This window comes from Desmodus rotundus, chromosome 6 (assembly GCF_022682495.2).
Source record: "Desmodus rotundus isolate HL8 chromosome 6, HLdesRot8A.1, whole genome shotgun sequence".
NCBI lineage: Eukaryota > Metazoa > Chordata > Mammalia > Chiroptera > Phyllostomidae > Desmodus > Desmodus rotundus.
Genome location: NC_071392.1, coordinates 73,782,862 through 73,804,670, shown reverse-complemented (window position 1 = coordinate 73,804,670; position 21,809 = coordinate 73,782,862). Strand labels below are relative to the sequence as shown.

At 40.5% G+C, this 21,809-nt stretch overlaps 1 protein-coding gene across 1 annotated transcript in view; it reads left to right on the top strand.

Moving 5' to 3' along the window:
* GRM8 (glutamate metabotropic receptor 8) overlaps window positions 1-21,809 on the top strand; it is a 798,340-nt gene that overhangs the window by 140,284 nt on the left and 636,247 nt on the right. The window contains exon 2 of the mRNA XM_053927225.2: window positions 13,174-13,390. Coding sequence (XP_053783200.1) covers window positions 13,174-13,390 — 217 coding nt within the window. The remainder of the gene's footprint in view (window positions 1-13,173; window positions 13,391-21,809) is intronic.

Below are 21,809 nucleotides of genomic sequence, written 5' to 3'. Positions count from 1 at the left end.
AGCTCCTGACCATCCAGTCCCTAGCCTGCCACTCCCACAGGAGGCTCAGGCCCAAATTCTCCACTCTTTCCAGTCCTCTGCTCACCAGTCGTGTTGGGTTGGGTCCCATAGTTCTTTCAGCATGGCTGTCCCTCTGAGTTCTTTGTTAGCAGAGCCACTGTGCACACATATGCGCACATGAACACCAGGTCCCTGCTGAGTCTGGAGTCTCTCCTCAGCTCCTCTTTTAAAAGAGTTTCTCTGTGGTCCCAACACTGCAGCACTGAGCCCTGAGGGGCCTGTTCTCTTTGTGTTCCTCTTCCCCCAAAATCACAGAGTCTCTCTTGGTTAGGGCTGGCCACTGCCTGCCAGAGCCTCTGATAGTTTTACACAAAGTTTCTCTCCAGATCTCTCCCAAAAGGTGCTGGGAAGAGTCCCGCAGCCATACAATAACATGGGGCAATGTATGGGTGCTGTCCCCGCTCCTTTCAGAGATTATCAGCCTTGGGCAGGCCTGCTCCTGCCATGCTGTTGCTGTAGCCAGTACCTCCTTGGCCATCTCTCTCTGCCCCAGAGCTTGTGGCTCCTGAACTGATCTGCAGCCACCCTGAATCTGCGCAGCCAGAACTTCTGGTTTGGGCAGCAGTGGTGGCAGTTGCTCTGCTAGGAGAGCCTGGGTAATTCACTCCCATGTGCCCTGCAGGTGGGCAGGCTCTTGACCACTCACACACCCTCTCACTCACTCTCTGCCAGATTCGCAAGTTGATTGCTCTTTGGTTTGGCTGCAAGACCAGTCTGGGTCTGGGAGCAAGTGGATGGAACTTCCAGCTACTCTGCAGCCATGTTGGATCCTCTCCATTACACTTTAAAATAAAACAGGATATTATTTTATTTTCCAATAGAAATTCTAATTAGTTGACCTAGTTTTAGGGTTGGAATTTCCAATAGCCAAATCAAAAAATGTCTCAGTGAAGATGTTTTGCCAAAAGTATTTGAGAGCATCAAGTTATAAAAAAGTAATATAACATACTGCACAGCCGTTCATAAATGTATGTGTCCAATGGTCAATGATAAATGAGATGTGGGACAGATAGTGTCTGCTTGCCCCTCACATCCACCTTCTCTCTTTTGCCTTCTGTTCATTGCCCTGGGAGGCAACTGTCCAGACAACAACAGGTCCTCTTGCCCCTTGGTTTCCAGTGGGTTTTGTCATGGGGAGAGCAGCAGGAGTCAGGGAGGGAAGAGAGGTCAGGACATATGTTTTTTTGATCCCTCTTGGAGGGGTTCCCAGGGGCTGGCTCTGTTCCTACAGGCTGGTCACTTCTTCTCTCAAGACGACTTCTGTTCATGACTCCCCCTCCCATGTCCTGTGCCTCACTCTGACTTTTACTGGATTGTGGCTTTCTATGGCCATTCCCTATATACTGCCCCTGACTTGAAAGTAGTCCCTTTACGAACCCTCCTTGAGTTATCCTAATTTGAATGTACCATTTCTCTGACTCAACTCATCCAGTACCCTTGAAAAAGTGGTGAGAATTGTACCCTTTTACAATTCAGTAGAATGTCTAAATGGATTATCTGAAACCATGAAATGACTTCATAACATATTTGTGCATTTTCAAGCATATATATGTACAAAGAGGCACTCTTTATGTTTTGAAGTGTGCCTTCTATGACTCGATCCTCTTCATATTTGCTGCTGAAATTTCAACTTCACCATCAGTATCAAGCCATCTTTCATTTATTTATCTAGTAATGAGAATGAATTAACCTTGTCTATCCTTTCTCTGGTTGGCTTTGTTATTGGTGCTGATCATTTGTGAGGAGGAAGGTTCTGGTGAGAGGTACAGTCTGCATCTTGTCTCATAATAGAATGAAACTTGTGACCTTAACCCTACTAACTTTATGCTATACTCAGCAATGTAAACTGATCAAAGGCCCTTTCAGAGTGGGTGTGGAGAGTTAGCTTACTCTGCATGAGCTGATACGGGGAAGAAGGATAAAAATGCAGTACAAGGAAATCTCTTTCTGTCTCTTTCTCCATGATCTCCACAATTTCCCATTTCAATAAGCCTCATCTCTCTCTCTCTTTTTTTCTTGCTATGCTTCACCATGCATTAAAACACAAAAATTTGTGTTCTTCACTGAATCAGCTGTAGATATTCAACTGAGAAACAGACTGGGACTGAACTTCACATATGGCACTAACTTTTACAAATAGGAAACCTACTACCTGTCCATTGTGCAGGCAGGATTGCTTTGAACAGGTCTTGGTTTGGAAGGAGAAGAATAATTCCTGACGTTTTTGGAAGCAAGCTCAGACTAGCATCACTCTTCTTTATTATTGCACTCTTTGGCTCTATATTTCCATTCTCTTTTCTTCTCTCCTTATTCCATTTTCATGAAGCTGAGAGGAGCATAAAAGTGTAGGGCAGGGTGAGAAGGGGAGGGTCAATGCTAGACATTGACTTCTAGCCCTGACTCATTATTATTTTTTGGCAGTTTTATAATTTTATTTGACATTCAGCAGTTAGTTCCCATCCACATTAACTGTTTATAGATTTTTGAAGTTGGTGATAGGTGACCAACAGTATAGAGCATATTTGGTGAAACTTCAGCCTCATTACGTATTCTGGACAATTGCACCCAGATGTGGTATGGGGCCTTCCTCATCCCTTTGGCCCTGACAGCTTTGTTGAGCCTGGTGTCAATGGGCACATCTGGATTTTCACACTTTATGGCAAATTTTAGGATTTCTTTGAATGCCCTAGGAGCACGTTTCTTGAAACTCACTCCATGGATGTGCTTGTGGTATTAATGATGTACTCTCTGGTTATTATCTCATTGATGGCAGAATGGCCCTTATTCTGACCATCCTTCTTTGTGGGAGCCATTTTTCTAGGCCCAGGTTGGAAAGGAAGAGTGTGAAGTATTATGGGAGAGGGAAGGCAATGTGGCCAGTACAGCTTCCTGGTCATGTGGAGGCAGGTGGCCCAAATCCTTATTTTTATCTAATTTCTAATTATATATTCATGTTTTGTCACAAGCAACCAGTAGTTTTAATACCAGAGAGCAGTTAAGTCTGAAAAGACAAAGTTAGTGGCTGTAATCAGTATGCTCTCTGGACCTGGTTCTGCCCCAACAACAAATCAATCCCAGGACCAGGTGGCAGGAAGCTGTCATAGTGATGGCTGCTGTTGCTAAGGCCAGCATCACTGAAGGAGTGCTCAGGCAAACCTGACCCCCTGGGAGGAGAGCACAGCTTCAAGCTGATCTTCCTCCTGAGAAAACCAATGATGCTATTGAACAGCACTAAGTTCACACCCTGCCAACCTCTACCAGTAAGTTTGACAATCAATGGACAAGGTTGTTTGCAAAGATAAAAAAGGAACAAAAACCTTTTTGTCAGGAAGTGATAGTGAAGATGTGTGTGACTCAAGTCTTAAATCGTTTTTTGTCTGCAAACCTGTCTTTAGATGTGTGCAGGTTTTTTACAGGAAGACTTAAGTTTACTCTGATTTTGAGGAGCTTTTTCCTCTGATTGGTGTTGTAGGAGGCTCTTTGCTCATTGGGAGTAACTTGTTGTTCTAAAGATCTTTGGCAAACCAGAAATAGGGGGGAATGGATGCAAGATTTATGCCATTATGGGCAAACACAAAAAGTTTCAAGCTTACCACAGTATTTTGATGTCAGACAGTGGGAAGCCTTAAAAAGGCAGCTGGAATGGAATTTTAACCTTCTTGGACCCTGAAGGACTATTTATGGTGCCTAAAAGTCCCTCAGCCCCTTCACATCTCACTTATACCCCATCTCATCCTCCCCATTCTGGGCACACTCTTGATGGCAGCAGGGAGAGACACAGTCTGTGAGAAGGAGATACAGGAACCTTCAGCCCTATATGGCATGTCCATCTTCCAGTTAAAGATAAGTAAGAAGGGGCAAATGATTAAGTAATCTGTAACTTTGGTCCTTGTTTAGAAATGTAATTTTTGTTCTTCTTAGAGACAGATTGAAGTCCATGAGCTGTGAAAGTGTTTTCCAAGGTAGTGATGAAAGTTTTCAAGGCCATTTGTAGCATTTCAAAGTGCTCCATGGCAATTGTATGCTTCCCTACGATACGTCTGCATGGATGTGACTGAAATGGAACCTGGTTGATTTGAAGTAGAATTCTATCACCTCAGCTTCGTCACAGTGGGTATCTCATGCTGATCGAAACTTTAGCAACTGAATAGCTTTTTGAGTAGTACAAAAATCGGAAATGAGTGAATTGGGTGGGGGAAAAAGGTAGAAAACTGTACTTGAACAATAAAAAAATAAAAAATAAATAAAAAAAATAAAAAAGCCTAAGCAATTTCCTTAATAATATGGAAAAATACACCATGAACTATAAGCTCATATGCATTATGGTAAAAATATCTGTAAGATAAAGAATTAGCTAAAAGGCTTTGGTGTGTATTAAATTAGGAAATGTTCTGGGAAAAGTTTGGTTGTAAAATACATTTGTATTTAAAGCCAAAATATAGTTTTATAGAAAAATCCTTCAAAATAGCAATATATGGAGAAAAATAATAAATGGGATCCATAATTGATGGATGGACCATTTTTTTCAATGAATATTTATTGAACCCCTACTATCTGCTAGCAGCACATGCTACATTTGTAAACAACACAAAGATCCCTGTAGAATCTACATTTTAGTAGGGGAAACATAATACATAACACAGGTTGAGCTCAGTGTAATGATGGAAAAAAGTAGGGTGATGAGTTAGTTACTAGTAGGGGCGGGAAGACCATGTTAGATGGGGTGGTCCGGGAAGACCTGTTTGAGGAGTAGACATCTGAGCTGAGGCTGAATGATGAGAAAAGCCTGGAAGGATTTGGAGAAAACATAAGAAGCAATAGGCATGAGGTGTGGCGAAGAAAAGGGGCTTGGCTGCATCAGGGAACAGAAAGGAAGCCAGTGTGGCTGGATCACGTGAGTGATGGGAAAGGTGGCCAGAAGCCAAATCATAAGGATCCTGTGATATGACGTTTAAACTTTATTTTAAGAGCTAATTTCTCCATTTTAAAAGCAATGGAGAAATGAGTGAAGTACTTGGAGCAAGATTTTGAAATGCACTGATTTTTTCTTTTTCTAAGATCAGTTTGTTTGCTGCTGTGGACTGGATTTGAGAGGTGCAAGAATGGAAACAGAAAGAATGGTCAGGTGGTTTCAAAAATCCAGATAGTGCAATGACTTGAACTATGGTGTGGTGTTTTGCTCTATTGTCCCTAGGGCATGGCCTGAGATGGATGACTGAGCTCTAGAAATTATGTCCAAATTCTTATTAGCAGGACAGAGGGAGGAGCATGAGAAAGGCATGCCCTCTCCCTTTAAGGACACTTTTCAGAAGTCACACCCACCACTGTGTTAATGATCATAGCTGCAAAGAAGGTAAGTGTAGTCTCCTTCTGAATGGCCAAGTCCTAGGTAAAAATCTAGGTTCTACCTAGGAGAAGTAGAGAATAGTAGGGGACAATAATCTCTGCTAACTTCTTTTGAAATATATACTCTTGGCAAACATATATTTATATATGTGTATATATATATTTTGGCATATATATATATATTTGCATATATATATTGCATATATATTTGTTTTATTTTTATAACAATATCCAAGTGGTTGTGAATGAATTTCTTTCTTTTGAAATAGAACTTCTGCTTCCTTGAGCTCTAGGTCAGACTTTTGGACTCTCATAGAGTTTGTAAGCCCAAGATTCACAGAATAACTAAGTAAATGAGGATCAAGTAATTAGTTTTACTAACAGCTGAGCAATTACCAAATAACTCCCCAAACATATGGCTGTCTGTTAAGAACTAGACTGGAAAGAATTCATTGTGGACTTGAGGTCAAAATGGTGCTTCCTACTCCTGCACCACATCTCAACCTTAGTATGTGCTTCTGCCTGCACAAAAGACTTGAAATCCACTTATTCAACCAGTGATCTGGTTTTAGGCTTCTCTCACACACCTAACTGTCAGTGGAAGATGAAGAAGAGGGGTAGGATTCCTCCTTAAGAAGAGAGGTCCTGCCTGGTCTCCTTACCCTGCAGAGAAAAGAAGCCTGGTATGCATGTGGGCAGGTCAGAGAATAAAGGGAGAGCCTGTTCTGCACTCTTTCCCAATCAATATAAAGATCTGACTTCCCAGTTTCCCCTCCCATCTGAGAAGAGTAAATAAGCGATGGAGATCTAGGTAGAAAATATGCATTACAGAACTCCCCAAGAGGGCTGAGAAATCTATTCTGTGGGCTGAAGTGAAAATGTAATGGGAGAAGAATTTTTTCATAACTAAAACAATTAATCAGAAAAATGGGAGCTAAAGCAAATTTTTAAGTTGGGTATGGTAATGGGTATCTTGAGTTGTGCAGTTGATTGTCTCAAATATGCTTTATTTGGGTAATGGAAGTATAGCTTTATCTTAAGCACACATCGTATTATGAAACCTCAGCACAAGGAAAATAAATGAAAAAAAAGCAAAATGTCAGGTGTTTTCAAATGATGCAATTTGATGCCTTAATGCACTGAAAGAGAAGAGGAAGGAAAAAAGTCATGTAAGGACAGGGGTAAAGAAGGCTGGATGGGGCAGTGAGTGGAGAAGGGTGAAGTGGTAGGATGGGGTTGAGGGCAGGGAAGCATGGTAATAGATGCCCCTGCTACAGAGACCTGGAAGAGAGGATATATCATTAGACTCGGGTACACTCAAGGGGTAATTCAAAGGAGGTTAACAAAAAGAATATGTATAAGGTGTGGGCACAGTGAAAGGAAACAACACAGGATAAGGAAATACTCAGGTACTAGCAACAGTGGCAGGACCTGAAGGGAGAAGGGGAGGGAGTGGTCACTAGAACCTGGCAAGAGCTTTAGCTGTGGATGAGGGCTTAGGTAGAGAAACACTGAGTTGGCGGGGCAGGGGGAGGAAGGAGATGGGAAAATCAATGTTCTGGCTTCTGTCTTCTCCTTCCCACCCATCTCTTATTGTCTCTCACTGGCCAAACTCACTGGAAAGCCTGAGGCAACAGACCCAGGTGCCACAGTCATAGAACAGCCTCCTAAGACATACAGCAGGGCCGAGAAGGATTGAGAGGGACAACTGGAGAATAACCTACACAGTATTTTGGTGGATCGCAGGGTAGGAGGTGGTGGGAAAGAGGCTGTACCAAAATTCCTGCCACAGTTTTATTAATTGGCTCCAAATAGTCCTTGAGCACTTTCTCTGTCAGGTGCTGGGGATACTGAGTAAATTAACAGGGACACTGTTCCCGAGAGGCTCATAAGCCAGAATATTGTGATGGTTCTAATGTCAGATGATGGAGGCTATGGGAGCAAGGAGTGCCTGAGAGAGTTAGTGAAGAAGAAGGGGATATTGCATTTGTGCAGAAGATCACCAGGTGGAGGAGAGAAGAAAGTCAACACAGAAACCAGAGTGGGCAGAGGTGCAGATGGTGTCAGGGTATGGCAGGGAAGACATGAAGTTGGAATGAGGAGGAGACAGAGTCTGATATCTGGACTTCTTGAGCCACACTGGAGTTTGGATGTTATTGTTTGAATGGGCAAGTGGGAGATAACAGAGGTTTATATAGGATGCTACTTCTTCCAAAGGATGGGAGAGCTAATGCAGAATGCTTCACCTAACACCTTCTTTTCCTTTCCCTCTCATTTCTCTCTCTACTTCTATTCCCCACCCACCATCTTTTTAGTGTTGTTGTTTCTGGTAGATGAAACCTCCAGGGTGAGGGATTAATTAGGATGGATTTAGTGTAGGGAAAAGAAAAATAAACATTTCAGGTTTTAAAAGTATTCCCACTTTAGTTGCCAGTAGGGGTTTAATTTGAGGATGGTGGAAATATTGGAGATGCTGGCACAGAAATTAGAAAACTTAATGAACCAATGCTTAGTGGTTGACTACAATAAAATATAAATGAGATACGATTTCACGACAGCTTGAAAAGTTGTCTTGAGATACTATGAACATACCAGACTTACAGCCAGCTGGGGTGTAGGTAGATACACTTTGCCTCCTCATACAACCAAAAGAAGGACAACAACAAATTTAAAAACAAAAACCAACCAGATCTGCCAGAAAATCGAACTGTATGGAAGTCTGACAGCCAACGTGTTAAAGAAGAAACATTGATCCAGACTAGTAGGGGCAGAGATGGGCAGCCAGGGTGGAGAGGACTCGAAGCAAGGTGGCAGCTGGAGGACTGGGCAGGCGAGATGGGGGCTGGTGGACCAGGTAGTCCCAAGTTTGCTTGCTGATAAACCCGAAGGAACAACTGGGGAGTGAGACAGACCATGCAAACCAGGGTTCCAGCATGGGGGAAGAAAGCCTCAAAATGTCTAGCTGTAAACCTGTGTAAGGTTGTGGCAGTACGAGACACTCCCAGCCTCACAGGAGAATTTATGGGAGAGAACCACAGGGTCCTAGAATGTACACAAACCCACCCACCTGGGAATCAGCACCAGAGATGACGGGTTTGCTTGTGGATAGTGGGAGAAGTGACTGAAAGCTGGCAGAAAGCCAGGCAAGCGGCATTGTTCTCTCTCTGACCCCTCCCCCACATACAGTGCCACAATCCAGGCACATGAGTTGCCCCACCCTGGTGAATACCTAAAGCTCCGCCCTTTACTACAAAAATATGGCCCAAATGAAAGAACAGATCAAAACTCCAAAAACAGAACTCAGCAATGAAGAGATAGACAACCTATCAGGTGTAGAATTTAAAACACTGGTAATCAGGATGCTCACAGAAATGGTTGAGTATGGTCACAAATTAGAGGAAAAAATGAAGGCTATGAAAAGTGAAATAAAGCAAAATATAAAGAGAACCAACAGTGAAGGGAAGGAAACCGGGACTAAAATCAACAATTTGGAGCAAAAGGAAGAAATAAACATTGAACCAGAACAGAATGAAGAAACAAGAATTCAAAAAAATGAGGAGAGGCTTAGAAACCTCTGGAACGACTCTAAATGTTCCAATATCCAAATGCAAAGTAAGATAAAGGAAAATGTACAGGGAACCAACAGTGAAGGGAAGGAAACTGGACTCAAATCAATGATTTGGAGCAGAAGGAAGAAAGAAACATTCAAGCAGAACAGAATGAAGACACAAGAATTCAGAAAAATGAAGAGAGGCTTAGGAACCTCCAGGACATCTTTAAACGTTCCAACATCCGAATTATAGGGGTGCCAAAAGGAGAAGAGAAAGGCCAAGAAATTGAAAACTTATTTGAAAAATAATGAAGGAGAACTTCCCCAATCTGGCAAAGGAAATAGACTTTCAGGAAGTCCAGGAAGCTCAGAGAGTCCCAAAGTAGTTGCACCCAAGGAAGCGCACACAAAGGCCCGTCATAATTACATTACCCAAGATTAAAGATAAGGAGAGAATCTCAAAAGCAGCAAGAGAAAAGGCGACAGTTACCTACAAAGGAGTGCCCATAAGACTATGAGCTGATTTCTCAAAAGAAACCTTGCAGGCAAGAAGGGGCTGGAAAGAAGTATTCCAAGTCATGAAAGGCAAGGACCTCCATCCAAGATTACTCTATCCAGCAAAACTTTCATTTAGAGTGGAAGGGCAGATAAAGTGCTTCCCAGATAAGGTCAAGTTAAAGGAGTTCATCATCACCCAGTCCTTATTATATGAAATATTAAAGGAACTTATCTATGAAAAATAAGATCAAAACTATGAACAGTAAAATGAAAACAAATGACTATCAACAACTGAACCTAAAAAACAAAAACAAAAACAAACTAAGCAAACAAGAAGAACAGGAATAGAATCACAGAAATGCAGATCACATGGAGGGTTATCATCGGGGAGGGGGAAGAATGAGAGAAAAGGTACAGGGAAGAAGAAGAGTAATTGGTATGTAGAAAATAGACAGGGAGAGGTTAAGAATAGTATAGGAAATGGAGAAGCCAAATAACTTATATGTACGACCCATGGACATGAACTAAGAGGTGGTGATGTTGGTGGGAGAGGGAGTGCAGAGAAGAGGTGAATAAAGGGGAGAAAAATGTGGGACAACTGCAATAGCACAATCAATAAAATATGCTTAAAAAAAGAAATACTATCAACATACCCTGATATCTATTGTAGATTATAATAGAGCAAATGTTGAATTAATGAAAACACAGAAACATACTCTCACATTACTTTTTTACAAGTTGATAGACAAAGAGAAAACTCTTCAAGAGTTTGGGGAGAAAGCCCTTTATCCAGTTATTCAAACAGCCATTTTTCATCTGCACTTTTATTTTATATACCCTTTACACCTGTTTAATTAATCCTAAACATGATGCTGACTGCTAATTAAACAGCCCTGAAAGTGACTGACTGAAGGTAGTAATTTGAGATAATTAGTTTTGGGTTCAAACACTCAATTTTCACACTTTGTGATCATTTTTAGAAAGGGGTGGCTCATTATTATAGGCAGGGTGGAGGTTTTGTAAGGCATTTTACTGCTGGACGCTGAGTGGCTCCTCTGCTATTGGACTCCACATAATCCTCAGTGGGAGGATTATTATATATCTGAATAGGGCAAGGAAGTGTGCCATATCATTTCCTATACAATGGTCCCATACCCTGCCCTCCTACCCCCCACGCCACATTCATCATGCACAGAATTCCTTCCAAGGTGAAGGTCAAGCTGCTGAACATCTTTCATTGGAACATAGAAATTTACATGGTCTTGATGTTTGGGAAATTTTTACCTTGTAATGGGTAGATCTCACTGAGTCATCTATGGTCTATTTCCCAGGTCCTCAAGATGCAAGCAATAAAAGGTAAAAAAGGCCAAGATTTTGTGTGTTGTTAGAAATGTGGAGGCGTGTTCTGGTTGAGCAGTCATGTATTACAAAAGCACACAGCCTAATCAAGGGAACTGTCTGCCAAGAGATGGCTGGTGTATCTGGCAGAGAAAGCAAAGGGGCAGGAAAGAGGCAGGTCAGGCTGGTTTTTTATGAGCCCACAGTGTTAGCAAGCAAGTTAACATGGTTCTACTAGGAGAATAGGACCAGGGAGAGTTGGGGGTTAAATAGGCTAACTCATTGTTAGAGTCAATATAGATAGATTCAGCTTTCGCAGAAGCTGAATGGATTCTGTAGCATCCTGGAGAGAGCTCCAAGCACATTCTTGTGCTTCTGCTTTCTTGGGTAACTGGTGATTTTTTTAAATAAAGATTTAATTTATTTTATTTTTAGACAGAGGGGAATGGAGGGAGAAAGGGGGGGAGAGAAATATCATTGTGTGGTTGCCTCTTGAGTGCCCTCTACTGGGGACCTGGCCCACAACCCAGGCATGTGCCCTGACTGGGGATCGAACCAGCAACCCTTTGTTTCACAGGCAGGTGCTCAATCCAGTGAGCCATATCAGCCAGGGCAGGATTTTTTTTTTTTAATTTTTGGAAGTTCAGTGTCACTTCGCTGATCACCATTTGGACTTGTACCCTCTAGATCTAAGTAATCCAAATGTTGAGGGCTTTTCACAGATGTGAAGAGGAGAGTCAAAACCTTTATATGGGTTGGGAATCATTTGGCCAGGGAGGGGGTTGTGGGTCCCAGAGTGTGCAGGATCTGATAGAGAGTAAAGTTAATTTGTTTTATGTATGAATCAAACTTATATCTTCAACTAAGCACCCTGAGTTAGGGCATCTTGTAGTCATTTTGACCTGTGAACTTTTTCACATCACATCACGGTAGCAGAGGAGGGAGGAGATACAGTTTCCCAGCTCATCCTCCCAAATTGCCCTTCTCCTTTCACCCTTTGCATTTTTCTTGGGTGATCACATGCTTTACTATCACCTCCATTACACTCCTACCTTTCTTTGCCTCCAGTTCCAAAGATGCTCTTAATCTCTAGATCCCCCAATATTATTGCCCACAATTTAGTTGCTTTCATTCATCTCACAAGAATCTCAAGAGAGGCAAATCAGCACTTAAACTTATCATTTTTTGTCTGACAAATTTCCTTTTTAAAAAAAAAATCTGCCTTGGTAAATAGCAAACATCACTTACCTACTTGCCAAAGTCATAGGAGAGAGTCATTCCACATTTCTCCTCATAACCTACACCTTTCCTTGTCTTTTTGGTACTTACAGGTCCCACACCTTTCCTTTTTCCCCTTCATCATCTAGTTTCTGTCTAGCTTTGCAGTTTTATTCTCTGACATTCTTTCCTTGGTATCCTACCATGCCCTTTCTTGACTCTTTGCCTTTGGACATGCAGTTCCCATAGCTGCACTGTTCTTTCCCGCTTTGTATCTAGACTTCACGTGCTTCCAAGGTACTTCTTTAGTGACCATGTATTCTTCTGTTAGACTAAGAGTCCTCACTTGGACATAGAGTGAATGTCACATTTTAAAAGTTTTTTTATGGGTCAGGTTTGTGGCGTGCAGCCAATTCATTACTCAGTTCAGATATATTTAGGGGAAACAACATAGGATTCCTAGTTAAAAATCTTCTAGCAATTCACCCCCTTAATTTCAGAAAATAGTCTTTTTTCCCTAAGGAATTATTGTATGGATTCCTGTTTGGTGACATTTTGGGGGGGGGGGTTAGAAAAGTGTTTTTATTAGAAGATACATGATTGGCTAGTCCCAAATATTTCTGTGATATCATTATATTAATAACCAGTGACTAGTCTTGCAAAACTAAATATTTCAAATAATTTACCAAAAATGTAATGTTGAAACTGAAATGGTATTAAGTGTAAAAAAAATCTCATTAAAATCTCTGTTTGTCATTGTGTAACTTTTATGTCCTAAAGCCAAAGACAATTTCAGAGACAATTTCTGATGCATGTATGTACTATACCTTCATTTCTTCCTCATTTCTGCTCCAGACCTTGTCGTGTACAGAATAAAAAAGGAACAACAAGAAAAAGCACAAATATTTTGCTTTGTTTTCAGAAACAGTAGAATCTGAAGCAAAACTAAATTCTTTCCTGCTGTTTAGAAATGTGCTTTGAAAGAAAGTGAGCCTACAGACCGTTATAAAATACTTTCTAATTGTTGGTTATGCAACCTTTTTTCAGGTTCAAGTTGCTGTATCTAGGTTTCTGATATAGTTGTGGCTGTTCAGTCTCTTGTGACAATTCCTCATTCCACAGTATTCCTCATGGGTTGAAATGACTTGTCATTTGTTTTGCAGATACCTCAAATCAGCTATGCATCCACAGCCCCAGAGCTAAGTGACAACACCAGGTATGACTTCTTCTCTAGGGTGGTCCCACCTGACTCCTACCAAGCGCAAGCCATGGTGGACATTGTGACGGCACTGGGGTGGAATTACGTTTCGACATTGGCTTCTGAGGGCAACTATGGAGAGAGTGGTGTGGAGGCGTTCACTCAGATCTCGAGGGAGATTGGTAAGCATATATTTATCAGATGACTGTATTTGGAGGCGACAGGTTGCGGGAGTCCTATCATCTCCAAGCACTCTGTGATCTGTATGGAATAATTAGAGCTCCTACAGATGCATGACCTAGGCTGTCCACTCTAGGGGGAAGCTGGGTTTATTATAAATGGTTTTGTTGTTCATGGTCTATCAAGGTGACACTTGGGTGCTAATTTAGGAAATAGAGCTCCTGACTCAGTCAGACATTTTTAAAACTTGTCTGTTTTGACGAGGGAGCTTGCTGGCACATTAGAGCCACTGTAAATTTGAATAAATGACATACTTTTTGATTGTTCTAGATGGAAGTTTACATTAGCAAGTCATTAAATTTTTAAAAAAGGCAGTGGAATTAACATCCACCTCTAGAGGGATTAAGACTGGTAATCACTTTACAACAATACTGAGGTAGCCTCCAAGCCTATGCTGAAGCGATATTCATACTGTCATATTTGACTTCTTGCATTTTTATTCTTACCTGAAACACCGGAGCTTACAGTGCGATGAAGGGCAGAATGAAATAAAAACTTGGTTAGAACAAGGTGCTGATGAACTCCATTCTGGGCTTTTTTCAAGGTGCTTATCCAAATCTCTGTAGATATTTCACCAGGTGCAAGTTTATTTATGAGCTTATAAATCCACTTCACTATGTAGGGGAAAAAAAACAGAACAAAACAAAAAACAACTTAGAGGACAAATCTTACTGCTGATTGGTCAACAACATAACTTTGTGGATGAAAGGAGACATATTACTGTTACTTAAGAAATACTATTACTCTTATTAAGAATTACTGAATAAAATGTACATATTTTTTCTGTAAGCATAATATTTTGTGGCCAAATGAAAGTGCCTATTGGCTGTTTTGAGTAATTTTGAACTTGAAGGAAGAAATTATGTTGATAATTTATTATCTCTCTTGGAAACTTCAAGTCAGGAAAAAATCAGGGTAATGATTTGGACTTATTCATAATTAGCAAGGACAAAGAGTTATTGGAATAAGATCTTCTCTTGAAAGATTTGCAGATGCCTGGGATCCGTTTTGAATGTAATAGGGCATGGAAATGTATTTTACACATGTTTGGTATGTGTAAAATTTGTTCCAGTGCTGTACTGTTGCATAAGACCTAGGGAAGGAGAAAGGGCCTGGTGTTCTTGGACAGATGGGGTTAATTGATTTCATTGGACAACTAGGCACACCTGTTGTGCATGTCCATGATGCCATAATGTTTGCTCTTTGGAATTTAAAATTATATTACTATTGCTATAAAAATGATGCAAAGCACTTTAAATGCTGACAAATTATATTACTTTCTTGGGTAAGAATCCCAAGTTTATCCTTAGAGGAAATGCTCACTAAAATGAAAATAATAGCTTCTGGAATTAGGGCGAATGCATTTTTTAAGCAGCTGATGCCAGCTCTCACCCGAATGCTAATTCATCAAGAGAAGGAAACTAACACAGTATGTGTTGAAATTGTAAGTTTCTGTAGCGATCTTACATATCCTCCCACTACAGGACACATTTTGTGTGCATGAAGGAAATGACTATGAGAAATTAAATACAGGACATAATTTCCCAATTATTGGAGAATCTGAAAAAATGCATTGTGCTAAAAGTTAAGTGAGATCACAGTTTTATTCTTTTGACTGAAACAAGAAATACTGTTTTCACTTTTTAGGGAGCATTGCTATGCTTTGTAAGGCTGTCACATAAAAGGATTCAGATGGTGTCATTCATTATTCCTGTTTCTATCTTAGTCATTCTTATGAGAGAAAATAATGTTAGTGCCTTGTGTATGCTCCTGATTAGAGCAACATGTTTCTTCTATTTGATCCTTTCAGTATTCTGCGACTTGATTGGCTGTCCATTCTATTTCCATTATCACTTATCTGGGGAATGGGGGAGGCAGGATTGTTAATTAATATGCAGAATACTGAAAAGGCCAAATTAGTACCACACTAGAGTATGCCATGGAATATATTAAATATCAAAATCATTCCTCATTTTAATGACAAAGATTTTATCTAGAACAAAAATAGCTGAAAATTAAACCTTTTACATGACAATGATATTAATGGGAATGGCGAATGGTAGCAACTAACCCGTTCTGAAGTGAACTGATGACTCTAATGAAAATTCATTAGTTCTGTAACATTTGCTCTTCTTGCTACAATATCGATGACATCTTTGTCACCATGTTATAATGTGTTTTAAAAAATTTTAGTATGTTGACATAGGAGTCAAGTAACAAATTTATTTTCTGGAGTGTCTGCCTATTAATAAAATTATACATTTTCCCAACTCTAATAAATTTTCCTGTACTCCGTTCTGAATTTCTCTCTTTGGCAACATTCATTACTAAGATATTTCAGTGTAGAATAAGGCGTCCTATGTTTTACCTCTGATTAATTCAGACAGATTTTAATGGAATGATAGTGAATTGAAAATATGTTTAGTGATAAATTGCTTGTTTGGTTTGATTAGAACTTTTTCATTTTAATAAAATCTGAGATTGGGGGAAGTGTCCTTCATGCATCTTGGAGAACAAAGTTTATGAGTGACGGTCATGAACAGAGATGTCAGTGATGGCCCTTCCTAGTCAAGATCCTTCTGAGGGATGCGGGGACAGGAGTTATTTGGTAAAATAAAGACAAACAACTTCTTGGTATCTGAGTTGTTATAGTCTCATCCCAATGCATCCCCTACTGTAGGATTTTTACTGAAAAAGGCTAAAAATATATTTGAGATCAGCAAATAGCACAATTTGACTGAAGCATGGTTTCTGTAGTAAGGGAGACAAAATAAGAAAGCTTAACATGGACACATAGTTAAGTATTTCACTCCATAGGATGGTAGTTTTATCTTTTGCGTGCCAGACAATGGAGAAAACTGCTGAGGAGTGAGGGATCTATCAGGATGTGTATTTAAGATTATAGGGGACAGCCAGAAGGTAAGGAGACCAGCTGAGAGGCCACTGCAATACCAACCTCAGCCTGATACAGGAGAGGCAGGAGAGATGCAGAGGTGTTGGACGAATTGTACAAACTTTCGGTTATGCAGGATGAATAAGCTCAGGAGATCTAATGTACGGAATTGTAACTGTAGTTGATAAGACTGTGTCGTATACTTAAAGTTTACTGAGACAGTTGATCTTAAGTGTCCTCACCACACACACAAAATATGGTAACTATGTGAGGTGATGAATATGTTAACTAGCTTGACTGTGTTAATCATTTCATAATGTATGTGTATGTCAAAATGTCGTGTTGTATACCTTAAATTTATACAATACTTTCTTGTCAATTAAACCCCAACAAAGCTGGAAAAAAATAAAATTGTTAGAAATGAAAAAAAATAAGTATGGGAATAACAGCAGACTTAGCAATGGAAAGCTAAGAGTGTGACAGAGTGTTCCCTTCTCTTGGTGGATTTATGGCCATGGGAGGGCCCTCAGTCTCCTCTGAAGTATATTTCCATGGTGGGAGATGGTAGGAGTTCCTGGGGAAAAATTCAAGGTTATTCAGCAGATTTTCGTAACAGAACAGGAACTTTTATGAGCGGGGATAGCTGAGTGTGTGGTGCAGTGACAGAGAATCAAGCAGTGTCCTTGAGAGGAAGTGTATTAGTTTCCTACTGCCGCCATAACAAAATACCACAGACCGGGTGGCTTAAACCAACAGAGAAATGCATTGTTTCACAGTTCTGGAGGACAGAAATCTGAAATCAAAGTGTCAGCAGGGCCACGCTGCTTCTGAAAATTGTAGAGTTACTCCTTGCCTCTTACAGCTTCTGGCGTTTGCTGGTAATCCTTGGTGTTCATTGGGTTGTAGATGCATCACTCCGATCTCTGCCTTTCGCATCACATTTCCATCTTCTCCCTTGTGTATTCTCATCTTGCAAGGATGCCAATCATGTTGATTAAAGGCCCATCCTACTGTAGCATGACCTCATCTTAACTAATTACATCTGTGGTGGACTTATTTCCATATAAAGTCACATGCTGAGGGACTGAGGTTAAGATATCAGCATATCTTCTTGGGAGACACAATTTAATACAAATTATCCAGGGTAATAGTGAAGAAGGATGTGTTTAGGGAGATAATTTCCAGCGACAGGGATGAGAGGTAGTCCAGAAGATTAATAGATTGGCAATAAGGATGAGAGGGGTGTTAAGTAGAGAGAATTTGGTTAAAGGTGAAGCCCGTAATATAACCAGTTTCGAAGTTCCTTTGGAGTGTTACGGGATTCTACTCTCCCAATTCTGACTACTTGGGAAGATGAGTTACCTAATAGGTAATTCAGGGTTCCAAACTGGATTAGGTGGTGGGATCCTAGTGTCTGACTTTCCCAGGGACCTAGGTAGCCAAGAGCTTCGCAGTAGGACCACAGGGGGCACCTCCTACACAGTGGTCTACTGGCTGTTCAAACACCCCACTTTGTGTACTTCTAAGAGGCTGTGATTTTTGATGACACCTGGAAAATTATGGACATTCAGAGAGTCATTTCTGGCCTTTATTTCCCCCTTTGGTTTCTTTTGGCTTCAGAGAAGGAAATAGCTTAATTGCTGCTCGTTGTTAAAGCTTAGCTATCACCCATCTTACACCCCCTCAGTTGTTGGGACCATAGTTCAATATTTCTGTCTTGTTTTAATTATCTGTATGACGTTTTCACTGATATTGTAATAAAGAGGTTGATAATACAGGCTCATGCTTTTCCGTCATAAGCTCTGGGGCTCATAGCTTGTGACTCAATAAATGACTTCCTTGAGTCTTTAGACAGGTTCTTTCACTTCTTTGTCTTCCCTTATTATATTACTTTAAAAAAGAGGACAGGATAATAAATGTTAATACTAACACTATTATTATAATGGGCAAGGAAGCCAAAGCTTGATCTTTGAAGATAAAAGGGCTTTGTGAAAGCATAGTATTTTTTCGTTGTGGATTTGCACGGTGTGGCAGCACAACACCTCCTTTAATCAGCCCTTTTGTTTGTGAATGGCTCATTGAAGAGGACAGGCTTGTAAGTCGTCATCTCACACGTGACAGAGGGCAGAATAGACCCGATTCTGTCAAATCTTTTACCATATGTGACTTTTCCCCCCTAATTTGCAAATGCTGGAAGCTTCTGACTATTGTCTGATGCATGTCCAGAATCTTAAAATCTCAGAGTTGGAAGGGACCACAGAGGTCATTGCATTGGCACGATGTGTTTGAAATGTTAATGCAATAGACCAATTTAATTAATTCATTTCTTTGTATATGAAATGACTGACACTTGCCTAAACATTTAATAGTGATTTATTTTTGGTGAGGGTCAAATAATAATGTAAGGAAAATTCATTCTTATTATGGGCAATTGAAAAGTGCCCACCGATCATATTGTTAAACTATCTCGGTATTGTTTTAAAAAGAAAGCATTTTTTTTCTTTTGGGTTATAAACAAGAACCAAGTTTCTGTTAACTGAAATGGATTCATTTCAAGATTAAAACAAAGTATTTTCAATGACAGAGAAAAGAATACATAAAGAGCAGCTTTTTTCTTCAGATGTTCAGTGCTTTGGAAATATGACTTCCAGCAGGCAAAAATCAATTTGACAGAAGTATTAGTGTTGTAAAATACTACGAATGAAAGGAAACATTTTAATTCAATAGAAATTTTTACTTTATATTTCTACAGCTAAGTTCCAATTGATAACACTGCATTTCAAGTTGCAAATTATATTTAATTAATATTAACACCAGGTAATTGGCATGAATAACTTCAAAGGAGGGCTGAGGAAATTGCAAATTGGAACTGTGGGTACCTGGATCCTGCAGACGCTTTGTAGGGAACCAAAGAAGGTGTATATAATTTTAACAGTTACTGCAGAATGTGATCAAATAGAAAGTCATTTCAAAGCTGTTCCTTACCCTCACCTTTCTTAATATTTAGGACTTAGGAACTGCTGAGTAGCTATAGCTGCTGTTAATGTAAAACAGTAAAGAGCATTCAATAAAGGCTTTCAAACCTAAGCTTCTAATGCTGTTGTTAAGTGTTTAGTAAACAATGACAATTTGATGCAGGGGAACCTGCCTTGGAGTCAAGAACTTCTTTAAATCCCTCTTCTTCAAGTATGAGACTTTAAGGATTAATTTCCTTGTCAGTTATATGGGAGGCCTCTGCTCAGTGATCATCAAATGATAGAATACTTGTGAATGATCCTCATGAACTCTAACGTGCAATTTGATTATCAGGTGTTACTAGTGAAAAGAGTGGGGCAAATACAATTTTTCCCTCAGTGTGTGGCAAAGCTGCATATTATTATGAGGGTCATAGATGTACTGCCAGGTGTGTGGGATCAGTAGCCAGAGGGCTTTGCTTGATTTGTTAACTACCTTCAAATTTAGTCACATTCTGCCTGGAAGGTCAGAGAGAAAGATTATGAATGGCTCCTGACCACCTGCCCTCCCTGTTCTCCTAAGTTCTTCACAACCACCGTGGTAGGTATTCTACCCTATGTCTTATTCTTGTCATCCCTGGTTGTCAACATTAGTTACCATGTCACTTGACAGCTGTCTTTGCTTCAGTCTGTTCATTCAGTTGCCACTTAAAAGGGTTGAAATCAGGACAAGTGTGGGGTATCTTGCTTCGTTGTTAGTGATGCGCTCCTGTAAGTCTCTAAGCTGTGGCGCCACTTGGTGCTCTGATTGTAATGCCAATTTCTCCATAGATGTCTTCCACCAGAATTTGTTTTTCTCAGTGGAAGGACCTCCCTCCTCCCCACACTATGCACGTAGCAGGTGCTTCATGAACTTACTTTGAATGGCCATTGTCACTAGATTCCTGGTAGTGTTGACATTGTGAGCCTAGCTAGAGTTCGGGCTTGCTCAGGCTCTGGGAATTGAAAGTCAGAGATGTTTCCAACAATGGCTCATGCATTTTCTTTGCTAATGTTGTAACCTTTACGGGAACCTCCGGGGGCTTGCATGCTGTTAAAACACTTAGAATTCATTTTTTAAAAAATTACTGGCAAACATTAAAGCCTGTAATCTGTAGGTTCATCCTCCCACCCCCAATCTCTCAGGCCAAATAGTGCTGTGGAATGGTTAAGAGCTTCTTACCAGCTAGGTTTGAGTTCTAGATATGTCATATCCTAGCTATGAGACTTTTGGTGAATTACTTAATCTTGTGCCCCAATTTTCTTGCCTGTAGAATTGGGATAACAACTGTATAAGAATTAAATGAAATCATCATAACAATGTATGGTCATGGTAAGCACTCAGTAACTGCTGACCCATAGTACTGTGTTAGTATCCCATCCTCGCCAATGGCGGCTCAGGAGTAGTCTTATTGCCCTGAGCCTGTATCCAGTTTGCTCAATGAGCAAGTAAGAAGGGAGAGTGAGGCCTAAGTAAGTACTTAATTAAAGTCAGCCAGTACTCTCATTCCTGAAACTTGCTTTGTACCTCCTAACAGTGACCAATCCTATTGCTATTTTTTCTTAGCATGACTAATATGCTACATAGAATAGTGTTGGCACCTAGTTGAGTGCATGAATTAATCAACTGCTAGTCACTGTTGTCACTAACTCTGTTTCCTCTGATTCAGCCAGCATTTATTGTGCACCACCATGGATCACAACACACCTGTGTTAGGCCTTCAAGAAACAGAGGTGAATTGTGGCCTCTGCTTTCTAGCTGGTCACTGTGTATCCGAGGATGAGGAGATTCAAACAGTCACACACAGATGTGATCATTGCCTTAATGACGGCATCATTAGAGGCATTGCCCAAGAATACCGTGCCTAGGAGAGGATGTCCTTCAGCTAATGTAACAGTAAGACCGGGGGTAAAGCAGTGGAGGATGGCAGTTTGTGGACCTCATGCTCAAATGGAGTACACCATGTGATATGAATGAAATTAACTTAGATAACTTCAGCAGAAACATTGATTTTTGAGAAAAAGAGGCAGCACCAAAAATTGAATACAGAATACGACGCCCACTTTGTAGTGGTGTGTATACTTGTGACATGTTTCATATGTGTGATTATAGAGTTTGTGACCTTTCTTTTTTCTTGATCTACTCATGACTATTCAGATGTGTCCACTTACAGACAGTGTATGACTCCCCACAGCGTTAGCCCTTGTTCTTCCTGATCATGCCCACCCAGCATCACACAGGCCCTTGGGAGAAGTGTCAGTTTTGTTCAGTTTCTGAGTCAGAGCCAAGGCCAGTAGTTTGTCTCCAACCTCACCCTACAAGTTTCTGGGCTCTGGGATGATTTTGCCATGAGGGACCCTGTAGCTGGTAGTCCCGGAGTGGTCCCTGAGCCCCTTTATCAGTCACTACAAACCTGCCATGCTGTCCTACCCTTGATTCACACTCTGGATCCCTAGGCCTGGGCTCTGCCTGAG